The sequence below is a fragment of the Mauremys mutica genome, chromosome 9 (assembly GCF_020497125.1).
Source record: "Mauremys mutica isolate MM-2020 ecotype Southern chromosome 9, ASM2049712v1, whole genome shotgun sequence".
In the NCBI taxonomy this organism is placed as follows: domain Eukaryota; kingdom Metazoa; phylum Chordata; order Testudines; family Geoemydidae; genus Mauremys; species Mauremys mutica.
Genome location: NC_059080.1, coordinates 83,996,821 through 84,008,984, shown reverse-complemented (window position 1 = coordinate 84,008,984; position 12,164 = coordinate 83,996,821). Strand labels below are relative to the sequence as shown.

General features: G+C 37.0%; 1 protein-coding gene across 9 annotated transcripts in view; it reads left to right on the top strand.

The window, feature by feature from the left end:
* The window catches only part of KPNA4 (karyopherin subunit alpha 4), a 103,364-nt gene that overhangs the window by 55,572 nt on the left and 35,628 nt on the right, over positions 1 to 12,164 (top strand). For all 9 annotated transcript variants that reach the window (XM_045030498.1, XM_045030505.1, XM_045030500.1 and 6 more), the window contains 6 exons: positions 1,119 to 1,163; positions 3,377 to 3,466; positions 3,555 to 3,584; positions 3,671 to 3,723; positions 7,263 to 7,358; positions 7,548 to 7,633. In XM_045030498.1, coding sequence (XP_044886433.1) covers positions 1,119 to 1,163; positions 3,377 to 3,466; positions 3,555 to 3,584; positions 3,671 to 3,723; positions 7,263 to 7,358; positions 7,548 to 7,633 — 400 coding nt within the window. The remainder of the gene's footprint in view (positions 1 to 1,118; positions 1,164 to 3,376; positions 3,467 to 3,554; positions 3,585 to 3,670; positions 3,724 to 7,262; positions 7,359 to 7,547; positions 7,634 to 12,164) is intronic.

Sequence of the window (12,164 nt, the reverse complement as noted above, 5' to 3'; positions counted from 1 at the left end):
CACACCATTTTGTAATTATATACAATTATTTATAAGTATTGTTCCTGAGAAATTACCAGGTGCTGTATTCATGGCACAACCAAAGAAATTAAAGCTCAGGCCTGATCTGCTCTAAAACATAGCTATGTCACTCCAGGGTATAAAAAGTTCACAGCTCAGAGATACGTAGTTAAGCTGTCCTATACCCTGATATAAACACTGCTAGGTCGATGGGAAGAGTTCTTTCATTGACCTAGCTACCACCTCTCAAGAAGGTGGATTTACTACAGCAATGGAAAAACCCCTTCCCTTACTGAAACAAATGTCTGCACTACAGCGCCACAATGCTGTAGCTGCAGCACCATAATTGTGCTTCTGTAGTGCTTGTAGCATAGATATAGCCTCTGATTTAAACAGCTATTTCCCTGTGTTACATTAGTCTTTTTGTCCCAAGAACTACTGTAAATCTTTAAGTGCCTCTTTGAGTACTGGTGAATAATTACAAGTGGTACATCAGTTTTCACAAGTGTAACTTAACATTAGAATATTTTAATACAACTAGTCCAGTTTAACTCTGAAATAAACGTATTCTGAAAACCCAAACCCAGAAAGGGCTATACAGTTCTATCTGGAAAATTGTGAAATAAAAGGCTCTGTACAGAATTATCATACTCTTTATTGGCATGTAATGATATTTATAAGAATGGGGTTTTATGTTTTCTGATATAAACAATTTATTCCCCTCACTTCCTCCCTTATGTAATTTATTCCTTTGTTTCCATATACTTTCCCTGTTGTTGAATTGTCCCTTTATTAGTTTGTGTTTTGGACAAATAGGACTGAGGAAATTTATGCAAGTGTTGAGCAGATATTATACAGCAAAAATAATGTAGGTGTTGTATTAAGTAATAGAAACAGAGAGATATCAGTATTTAATGCTAGTTTTCTATTTCAAAATAAAATCCCAGACTGATGAATTGAAAGTAGTTACTTAGTCTCTTTTTACATTTTTTTTAAAAATTAAAGATGTCTTCTAAAAGTAAAATATTTAGAAAGCTGTCGAAGCATGTTAAATCACATCACAATGACTTGGTCCAGATTAGGAATATGCTGTAATTATTTTATCTTAAACTTTTCAGACTATGAGAAGACAACGAAATGAAGTTGTCGTGGAGTTAAGAAAGGTAAGATGGATTAGTGTTTTTACTAAACATAACTTCTGTGTCTCGGGCATTTGAGTAGAAATTACAGAAGTTTTTTGTGTATGAGGCAAAGACAATCATAGTGCTTGCTTTTTTTATAGACCGTTTAAAAGGATGTTGTCAAATATTATGTCTTTTCAGGGTCTGTTTAGAGACACTCACATTTTTGGTGGGGAGGGAAGCTTCAAAACATGCTACCAAGTCAGGAACTAAAATGCACATTAGTTATTTATCTACAAATAAATGACTAACTTCATTTCATTTAAACTAGTTACACAAAGATCTTTTAGTTGAAACATCCCCTTGGATGTTGCCTCACTGATAACCAGTCCCTGCATTACCTTTTATTTGCTTCCTGTCCGTAATAACACTAATCACTGGGCTGTTCCCACTAGCCCCGTCCCATCTACTGGGTTTCAGTGACATCGGCGAATTAATTTTGGTTTCTTCCTCACATGAAGAATTAGGGCTTTAAGGAATATTTCAATCTCTGTGTTGCTGAAATCGATCCTCTACCAATACTCACTGTGAATCCTGATCTCACTCCTCGTCTTAAGATTTGGATAAGCTTTGGTCCTAATAATTCTCAAGAATGACAGTGGACTCTTTTTACTTGTAACTTACCAAGGATCAGAGCTTTTCCTTAACACTTGCAAATAGATAATCAAGTCAAACCTACTACATGCTTATGGGAAGGGCAAAAAATCCTAAAATGTCCATATTCTATAGCGAGGAAAGATATTCCTGACATCAGCAGTCATCTGTAGCCCAAAACATACAGGGAGGCAAGAGTTAAAAGCTGTAATCCTTCAACATATATTGTTACCACTTAAGCAAAATAAAATCACTATGGGAGAAATGGCTGGGGTGACCTTTTAGTGATAGAAATGTGTACACTATTTTGTCTTCCCACTTGGGGAGGAGACCAGCAGGGCTGCCGGGGGGGGGGCAATTTGCCCCGGGCCCCACAGGGGCCCCCACGAGAATATAGTATTCTATAGTATTGCAACTTTTTTTATGGAAGGGGCCCCCAAAATTGCTTTGCCCCAGGCCCCCTGAATCCTCTGGGCAGCCCTGGAGACCAGTGTACTGAACTGGCAAGCATCACACCCATGGATCAGGGCTGTTAGGGTACCTAGAACTTGGACATGGTGAGGAAAGGAGGATGGCAACAAAATTGTCCTGTTGCGGTTGGCAGGTATTAAAAAATTAAAACTAGTATGAGCATCCTACAATAAGCTAATATATGATGGAAAAAAATTAGGAAAGCAGTCAAGCTTATAAAATATTTTTTAGCAGGTGACAGCAAGAGATTTGAAACCATACATTGAAAAATGCATGGATTTATTTTTTTTGTTTTGTTAAGTAGCTGCTGTGAAAATGCAGAATGTTTACACAGCATTGGGATAGTGAAATATGTTTTGGAAAGTATGTTAACTTTCACTTAAGCATGGAAATGAATTTAAGATGTCTAAGTCTTTTTTCAAGTGGAATACTAGTATTTGCCAAGCTTTGCTTTTTCAACACTTGAATCCATATTTTCGGGCTCTCAAACCCCATGATGCTCCATAATAGTCATGACATATTTTGCAGTACCAGACTACTGATTTGTTTGCTATGAAATGTGAACAGCATTTCCACAAAGATTTTGATGCTGGGAGGAAAGTCTTCAAATTCCTTCTGTACGAGAGCAATAAGTGCCAAGTTTGGAACAAAATAAAAATAGTGTTCAGTTTAGTATAATGTTAGACGAAGCAAAAGGTGTAGAAGCTAAAACTCTGGATGTTGGGACTGGGGGAGTATAAGCCATTAGAGCTCTGAGGGAAAAAAATCTTAGGACAAAATGTACTAGTTTTAAGATTAATAGAAAATTAAATGCAGTGAATTTAGTGGTTTCAGTGATGAATATAGACAAATGAGTTGTATATAGGTCATGTCACATATAGTAAAATCTTACATGGCTGTAGCAATAATCAAGAGATGGCTGTCCTGTTCCTTGGGAAGGTATAAATGGGGAGCGATCATCTTAGTCACATACTTCGATGCTTGGCTTGAATGTCTGAGCATTAATAGTACCAGTGAATTACTTTTACTTTTTACTTTTACAACTTAAAAAAAAGTAAGTCATCTCAGCTTTTACGGGGAAAAAAATAAAATAAAGCTGCAAAACCCAGAAAATTTATTTTTCTTTAAAGAATAAGAGAGATGAACACCTGTTAAAGAGAAGAAATGTACCCCATGAAGATATCTGTGAAGATTCAGATATAGATGGCGATTTCAGAGTGGTAAGAATTAACACTGTCTGAAGTTTATTTCTATACTTTTTTTAAAAAGTTAAGAAATAAATCTAACTGGGTTTTTTTCGCCCCCCAGCAAAACACCTCATTGGAGGCAATAGTTCAGGTAAAAATATTTATTTTTCTCTGAACTTTTTTGGCTTAATGACAAATGTAAAATGGCTGAATTCTAAGTTATTGATTTTATTGTAGAATGCTTCAAGTGACAACCAGGGTATCCAGTTAAGTGCAGTGCAGGCTGCAAGGTAAGAGCACAGTTTATTCAGCTTTGTTGTTTCTACCCTTGCAGCTTATATAGTGCTATTAAATTAAGAAAATCGTGAATCCTTGCACTAGTAGATAGAATGATGATGTCCTCTATGGATCAAGTTCACCAAATATTAGTGCTGCAATAAAATAACCTGTGTATAAACTTTATTAAACCAAACTGACATAATGTAGATATTAAGGTTGAATTCTCTTAATAAATATTCATGTGAACTCTAGGATTTTAGTAAATGCCATACTCCTGACTTTCAAAATAAATGGAGTAAAGATCCTAATTGATTTCATATGTATAAGTAGTCATTGGACACAATTTGCCTGTAATTTAAATAAGGCGGAGAACATCTTCTCCGAGAAGGTGTTTAAATCATTACAAGACTACCAGATTCCTAACAAGTTAGACTAATTGGCAAATACTTGAAGACACTTTAACGTAATGATACCTTTGAACCTCTTAACCAGTCAAGTAGCAGTTTTTGAGCTGTTTACTGTAAAGTCTTGTCTACATGAGAAAGTTGCACCAGTTTAACTTGGTGATTTTTAAAACCTATTTAGTTAAACTGGTGCATGGCTGTATGGACACTTATTCAGTTTAAACCAGAGAAGGAATGTATTTGAAGTAAACTGAAACATGACTGGTTTAAATGGAAATAAGGCAGTCCACAGTCTTTTGCACTGATTAAATTGGTTTAGAAACAATTTAAAGTTAATTTAGTGCAACTTGTGCATGTGGACAAAGCCTACAAGCAGAGGTCCTTTTAATGTTAAAATAAGGTGTGAAAGCTATTTAGTTTTTTCTCTTATACTGTTTTGCCACCTTAGACAGCATCTGAAGCTTGAGCAGAAGGGAGGCTGTGATCTACCTGTAATTTCCTGAAACACATGGCAAGGACAGAGCATTGTTTGAACAGAAGCAGTTACAAATAATTGGAGTTAACTGATTCTTGGAGCCAGGGTCATGAGTTACCTGAGAGGACAGAAAATAAATTTGTTGTAGTTTTTGAGTAAACCTAAACTGAGCTGTATTTTGCCATTGAAAGAGTGAATATTGGTGGTTTTTTGTAGGAACTAGGGGTATGTATTGTAATCAATCCTAGGATAACTTATTAATATCTTGTCTGTCCATCTACATCTCTCCTAAAAAGGAAGCTTTTCTTCTTAGTTGGCAATATAAATATACATCTGCAGTAACATCACACAGCATTTACAAACTTTAAATATTCAAAGCCCCTGACCAGGTTGTATTAAGATATTTTCACTGTGCAGACTTTTTACTTGCCAGTTTAAGGCAGTGTCCACTGGTAGTGTTCAGGATTGGAAGCAGCAACAGTCAGTCGCAGCTACTTTCTTGTCTAGCATGTCCACGGTCCCCCTCTAGGGAGACAGTTTGGTGTGGGCTGGGACATGAGGAAAGGAATGTGCTTCTGATATCCCCTCCCCGCCTTTGTTCGTCTGAAGCAGTCCCACTTGGGTTCCCTACAGGCCTTCGCTCACCTCATGGGTATTGAAAAGAGAGGTTAAAGGAGTTAAAGTTCAAGTGGGTTTGAACTCCCTCCTTCCTAGCAGCATGTGCATTTGTATTAGGGCTGTTGATTAATCGCAGTTAACTCATGCGATTAACTCAAAAAAATTAATCGTGATTAATCACAGTTTTAATTGCACTGTTGAACAATAGAATACCAACTGAAATTTATTAAATATTTTGGATGTTTTTCTACATTTTCATATATATTGTATTCTGTGTTGTAATTGAAATCAAAGTATATATTATTTCTTCTTATAAATATTTTCACTAAAAATTATAAAAAATTGTATTTTTGATTCGCCTCATACAAGTACTGTAGTGCAATCTTTGTCATGAAAGTGCAATTTACAAATGTAGATTTTTTTTATTTATTTTTTTTTGGTTCTATAACTACACTCAAAAACAATGTAAAACTTCAGAGCCTACAAGTCCACTCAGTCCTACTTGTTCAGCCAACCGCTAAGACAAACAAGTTTGTTTACATTTATGGAAGATAATGCTGCCCTCTCCTTATTTACAATGACACCAGAAAGTGAGGACAGGCATTTGCATGGTACTTCTGTAGCTGGCATTGCAAGGTATTTATGTGCCAGATATGCTAAACATTCATATGCCCTTCCATGCTTCAGCCACCCATTCCAGAGGACATGTTTCCATGCTGATGACACTCGTTAAAAAAAAATGCCTTAATTAAATTTGTGACTGAACTCTTTGGAGGAGAATTGTATGTCCCCTGCTCTGTTTAACGTGCATTCTGCCATATATTTCATGTTATAGCAGACTCGGATGATGACCCAGCACATGTTGTTCTTTAAGAATGCTTTCACTGCTTATTTGACAAAACGCAAAGAAGGTACCAATGTGCATTTCCTAAAGATAGCTACAGCACTTGACCCCAGGTTTAAGAATCTGAAGTGCCTTCCAGAATCTGAGAGAGACGAGGTGCAGAGCATGCTTTCAGAAGTCTTAAAAGAGCATCACTCCAATGCGGAAACTACAGAACCAGAACCACCAAAAAAGAAAATCAAGCTTCTGCTGGTGGCATCTGACTCAGATAATGAAAATGAACATGCGTCGGTTCGCGCTGCTTTGGATTGTTATCGAACAGAACCCGTCATCAGCATGGATGCCTGTCCTCTGGGAATGGTGATTGAAGCATGAAGGGACATACGAATCTTTAGTGCATCTGGCGCGTAAATATCTTGCGACACCGGCTACGACATAAGAATGCCTGTTCGGACTTTCAGATGACATTGTAAACAAGAAGCCAGCAGCATTATCTCCTGCAAATGTAAACAAAGTTGTTTGTCTGAACGATTGGGTGAACAAGAAGTAGGACTGAGTGGACTTGCAAGCTCTAAAATTTTACATTGTTTTATTTTTTAATGTAGTTTTTTGTACATAATTCTACATTTATAAATTCAACTTTCATGAGAGATTGCACTACAGTACTTGTATGAGGTGAATTGAAAAATACTATTTCTTTTGGGTTTTTTACAGTGCAAATACTCGTAATAAAAAATAAATATAAAGTGTAATTGAAATCAATATATTTTAATGTAGAAAACATCCAAAAATATTAAAATAAATGGTATTCTATTTTTTTAATTGTGCGGTTAATTTTTTTTAATTGCATGACTGCCCTAATTTTTATCCCCCACACACTGACTCTTTAGTGAGGAAGAGGGAGGAAAGCATGTTCTGGCAGCTAATACCTTGCCTCTTATCCTCTGCTCCAGCTGGGAATATAATGCAGGGGAGGGACATGTGGATGACTGACTTACTCCTGTCATGGGTTTACCAGGAGGACAAAACAGGTGTTCAACTCAACAGTCATACTCTTTAGAGTAGTAGCAGAAGAGGTGATGGGATTGGCTGAAATAGTAGCTAAGTACACAACTTTTCAGCAGTGCTAAATTCACTCATTTTTAAAAACTCCTATTTGACTTTAGGGGATTTGTCTGCAAATTTCATATTTTCTTTGTTCCTAAACAGGAAGCTTCTTTCCAGTGATCGCAATCCACCGATTGATGACTTAATAAAATCTGGAATACTACCTATTTTAGTGCACTGTCTTGAAAGAGATGACAAGTGAGTGTTACTTTTTTAAAAGAAAGTACTGGTAGGAAAAGTTAATTGTTTTGGGACAATTTCATAGAAATCCTTTGACAAAACAATTGATGCAAGCATTTGCAAGTGCTCATGTTAAGATACTGTGTTAGATTCAGATAGAAAATGTTCTGTATTACAATAAAACTAACTTTACACTTTTATTTGTAGTCCTTCTTTACAGTTTGAAGCTGCATGGGCTTTGACAAACATTGCATCTGGAACCTCTGAACAAACACAGGCTGTAGTTCAATCTAGTAAGTTGATCAGTTTTGATGATGCATTTCATGTGCACACTATAATTTCTTCAAAAATATGAAGCTCAAGTGATGATTTAAAAAGCACCTACACCCTATCTCTCTTCCTCAAATATTCACCAATCTACACTATGTAGGTCTGGTACTTTTATATGATAGTCAGGATGGTTGAAACTGAATTGTCAATCACAGGCACATCGCGGAAGGACCTGCCCAGGAAGTCTCCTGCCAGAAATTCTACCCCTTCTCTGGCAAGCAGCATCAGTTGAAGCACACATCTGCTTTTGTTCTTCATTTTCTCAGATTTTAAATTCATTTGGGTTTCCTGATGGTGAGTAATCTCTTGTGGGAACTCACACTATTTTAGCAGAGTTAATATCTGCTGGTTTTCCAGTTTTCAAACGCTATTTTTTAACTTTTCTTCACAATTAAGAGGGATTCCCTACCTAATTTTGAAGGAGGAGCAAAAGGTACAGTCCAAGTCCAGAGGGTGCCTCTGAGGGAATTTACTTCCAAGATCTCACACAAGATAAAATGGTGTCCATATGTTTGGGAATCTGAAGTTAGGAAGGAAGTTTTTTGTACTTGCAATCCATGTTGCCAGATGAAACAGAACATTGTTTTATGGTTCTGTGCCCTACATATTTCTTTTAAATCTACTTGAACATCAACTTGTGAGAACAGGGCTCTTCTCTAGTTTTGAATTTGCCAAATAAAATAATTGTGCTACTTGAGATCTGAATATAGAATCACTGCCATGTTCAAGCAAATTTTTGTAGTTGAATCAAATATACTTCCTATTCTCTTCTAATTCCTCATGGATCTGCTATTGTAAATAAGGAAAAGGTTGTTATAAACAGACAAGGAAAAAAACGAAGTCCACACAACTAAGAAACAGAACAGGAAGTATCAAAATATTATTGAAATCCAGAGACAATGTGATCAAATTTTACTGCACTATAAACTGTCAATGCTGGAGATGCTGAATTGCCAACAGTGTGAAAGGGCAGGGGAAACTTTTCCACTCAAGAAATTTAATGTGTGAAAACCCCACATTAAAAACTGTTTTCTTATTCTTAAATATTTAATCAAAATGTAGAATTGACTCAGTGTGGCAGTGGTTTTCAAACTGGGGTACACATGAGCTCTCATTGGGGTACGCAAGAAAAATCCTGTAATGGTGGATAATGTGTTATCCCTTACAGACCGCCTTCTCTCTCCCATTTCCCTTCCCCGCCCCCACCCCACCCCTCTGGCTGTTTTCATAGCTATGTTATGACCCAGTGTCAGATGGTGGTATCCTAGAAGATTAGGGTTGGAAGAGACCTCAGGAGGTACTCTAGTCCAACCCCTTGCTCAAAGCAGGACCAATCCCAACTATGCAATAGACTACTCAAGGGTTCTCAAACTGAGGATCGTGACCACTCAGTGGGTCACAAGGTTATTACTTGGGGATTGCGAGCTGTCAGCCTCCACCCCAAACCCTGCTTCGCCTCTAGCATTTATAATAGTTAAATATTTTAAAAAGTGCTTTTTAATTTATAAGGGGGGTTGCACTCAGAGGCTTGCTGTGTGAAAGGGGTCACCAGGGCCATCCCTAGGGCGGTTCGGGGCCTGCAGCGGAAGTGACGAATCAGTTACTTCTGGGACCCACTGCACCGGCTGCCAGGTAGGGGAGGTCTTATGCCTCCCCAAACAGCCATGCGTGACTCCGCTCCCGACCTCCCTTTGGCAGTGCTGCTGGGCTCCAGGGGGCTGGGACCCTGGGGTTAGGGTGGTGCCATCGCAAGCTCTCCCTCCCAGTGTGCTCTCGGGTGGAAGGGGCATAGCTGGGGGCTAGCCTCCCGCAGCCAGCAGTTCACACAGTGCCCATGTATGCTGGCCCGTGGGGCCTGGAGTGGTCGCCCTGATTCACTGTACCCTAGGGACGGCTTTGGGGGTCACCAATACAGAAGTTTGAGAATCACTGGACTATATTAGTTTGAAAACCACTGCAATAAGGGAAAGTACTGTGCTGAAACTCTACAGTCTGGTTTGAGTGATGAAATTAATATGTTAGCTTGATGACTAGGTTGACACAGGCATAGATAATTCTAATTTAATTTTTTATTTGCTTTATCTTTTGATAGAAATATAATCCTTCTTTATTATGATAAATCTGTGACCACTTGACAATAACATAATCTGTTAACTAATGGATTTGCTTTTAAAATACAAAATTAAAATGGATTTTATTTAAAGTTTTTGTTTGTTTGTTTAATATGAATTTCGTAGCAAAATTTAGAGCCAACTTCTTGGTCTGGGAAGCTGAGAGCTAACAAAAAGCAGAGAAAATGCTGGAGGGCAAAAAAGATCTTTCCATAGAAGTAATAGATTAAAATTTGAAATTCAGGATTAAAGTACTACGTAAGCAAATCCAAGGCAAATATTTCACAGAATTAACCAGTGTAAAGATCACAGATCTTTAAACAAATTTTTTACTTTAAGTCTTCAGCTCTTCATCTGAGAGAGTTTGTGTTTAATCAGAAAATGAATCTGTGTTGTGAAATAGCAGTTGGTTACAAAATTCATTATCCTTCTCTTTTGGGGCATTGTTAAAGTCCACTGAAATCAATGTAGGATCCTATTGAGTTCAAAGCAGTTGGATTGAACTGTCAAAGAGCAGTTGTTTTCTCTAATATTGATATGCCCCCTCTCGATACAATTTAGATTGCTGCAAGTGTATCTAGGTTCAGTTTTGTATGTTACCACACAGAATACAGAGTGTACAGTGCTCACTTTATATTATTATTTTTATGACAAATATTTGTCCTGTAAAAATGATAAACAAAAGAAATAGTATTTTTCAATTCACCTCATACAAGTATTGTAGTGTAGTCTCTTTATCGTGAAAGTGTAATTTATAAATGCTTATTTATTACATAACTGCACTCAAAAACAAAACAATGTAAAACATTTGAGTCCACTCAGTTCTACTTTTTGTTCAGCCAATTGCTAAGACAAACAAGTTTGTTTACATTTACAGGAGATATTGTAAATAAGAAGCAGGCAGTACTGTCACCTGGAAATGAGAACAGGCATTCGCATGGCACTTTTGTAGCTGGCGTTGCAAGGTATTTACATGCCAGATATGCTAAACATTCATATGCCCCTTCATGCTTCAGCCACCATTCCAGAGGACATGCTTCCATGCTGATGATGCTCGTTAAAAAATAATGCATTAATTAAATTTGTGACTGAACTCCTTGGGGAAAGATTGTATGTCTCCAGTTCTGTTTTACCCACATTCTGCCATATGTTTCATGTTATAGCAGTCTTGGATGATGACCCAGCACAAGTTCATTTTAAGAACACTTTCACAGCAGATTTGACAAAACACAAGGTACCAATGTGAGATTTCTAAAAATAGCTACAGCTCTCGACGCAAGGTTTAAGTATCTGAAGTGCTGTCCAAAATCTGTGGAGGATGCTTTCTGAAGTCTTAAAAGAGCAACACTCAGATGCGGAAACTACAGAATCGGAACCACCAAATAAGAAAATCTATCTGCTGGTGGCATCTGACTCAGATGATGAAAATGAACATGCATCAGTCCGCTTTCCTTTGGATTGTTATCGAGCAGAACCCACCATCATCATGGATGCTTGTGTTCTGGGATGGTGGTAGATGCATGAAGGGACATATGAATCTTTAACGCATCTGGCACGTAAATATCTTGTGAAACCGGCTACAACAGTGCCATGTGAACGCCTGTTCTCATTTTCAGGTGACATTGTAAATAAGAAGCAGGCAGCATTATATCCTGCAAATTATTACCAGATTTGTTTGTCTGAGAGATTGGCTGAAGTAGGACTGAGTGGACTTGTAGGGTCTGAAGTTTTACATTGTTTTGTTTTTGAATGCAGGTTTTTTACATAACTACATTAGTAAGTTCAATTTTCATGATAAAAAAATTGCACTACAGTACTTATATTAAATGAATTGAAAAATACTATCTTTTGTTTTTTACAATTCAAATATTTGTAATAAAAAATAAATATAAAGTGAGCACTGTGTACTTTGTATTCTGTGTTGTAATTGAAATCAATATATTTGAAAATGTGTAAAACATCCAAAAATGTTTAAATAAATGGTATTCTGTTATAGTTTAACAGCGTGGTTAATCAAGATTAACTTTTTCAGTTGTTTGACAGCCCTAATTAGAATCATTTTATTTCTGCTATATTAAAGCTAACTTTTCAATGAATCAAAAGCCAGGTTTGAGTCTGGCAGTTCAGATTTTTCTACTGATGGACTTAGATTAGAAACAGCGTAAACACACCTAGTTTCATTGAAGTTACTCTGTACTCAAATGTTATGCAAGTATGGGTACTCTCTTGTAATTTATTTGAATGAAGAAGATGGCCTATTAACATCTCTCCAAAACTTCCAGCCATTGTAATTGCTGGGGGTATTTTACCTATTATTACTCTCGCTTTGTAAATCCTCTTGTTTAATATTGAATAAGGTCAGTGGCTAATAAACATGTTTTAA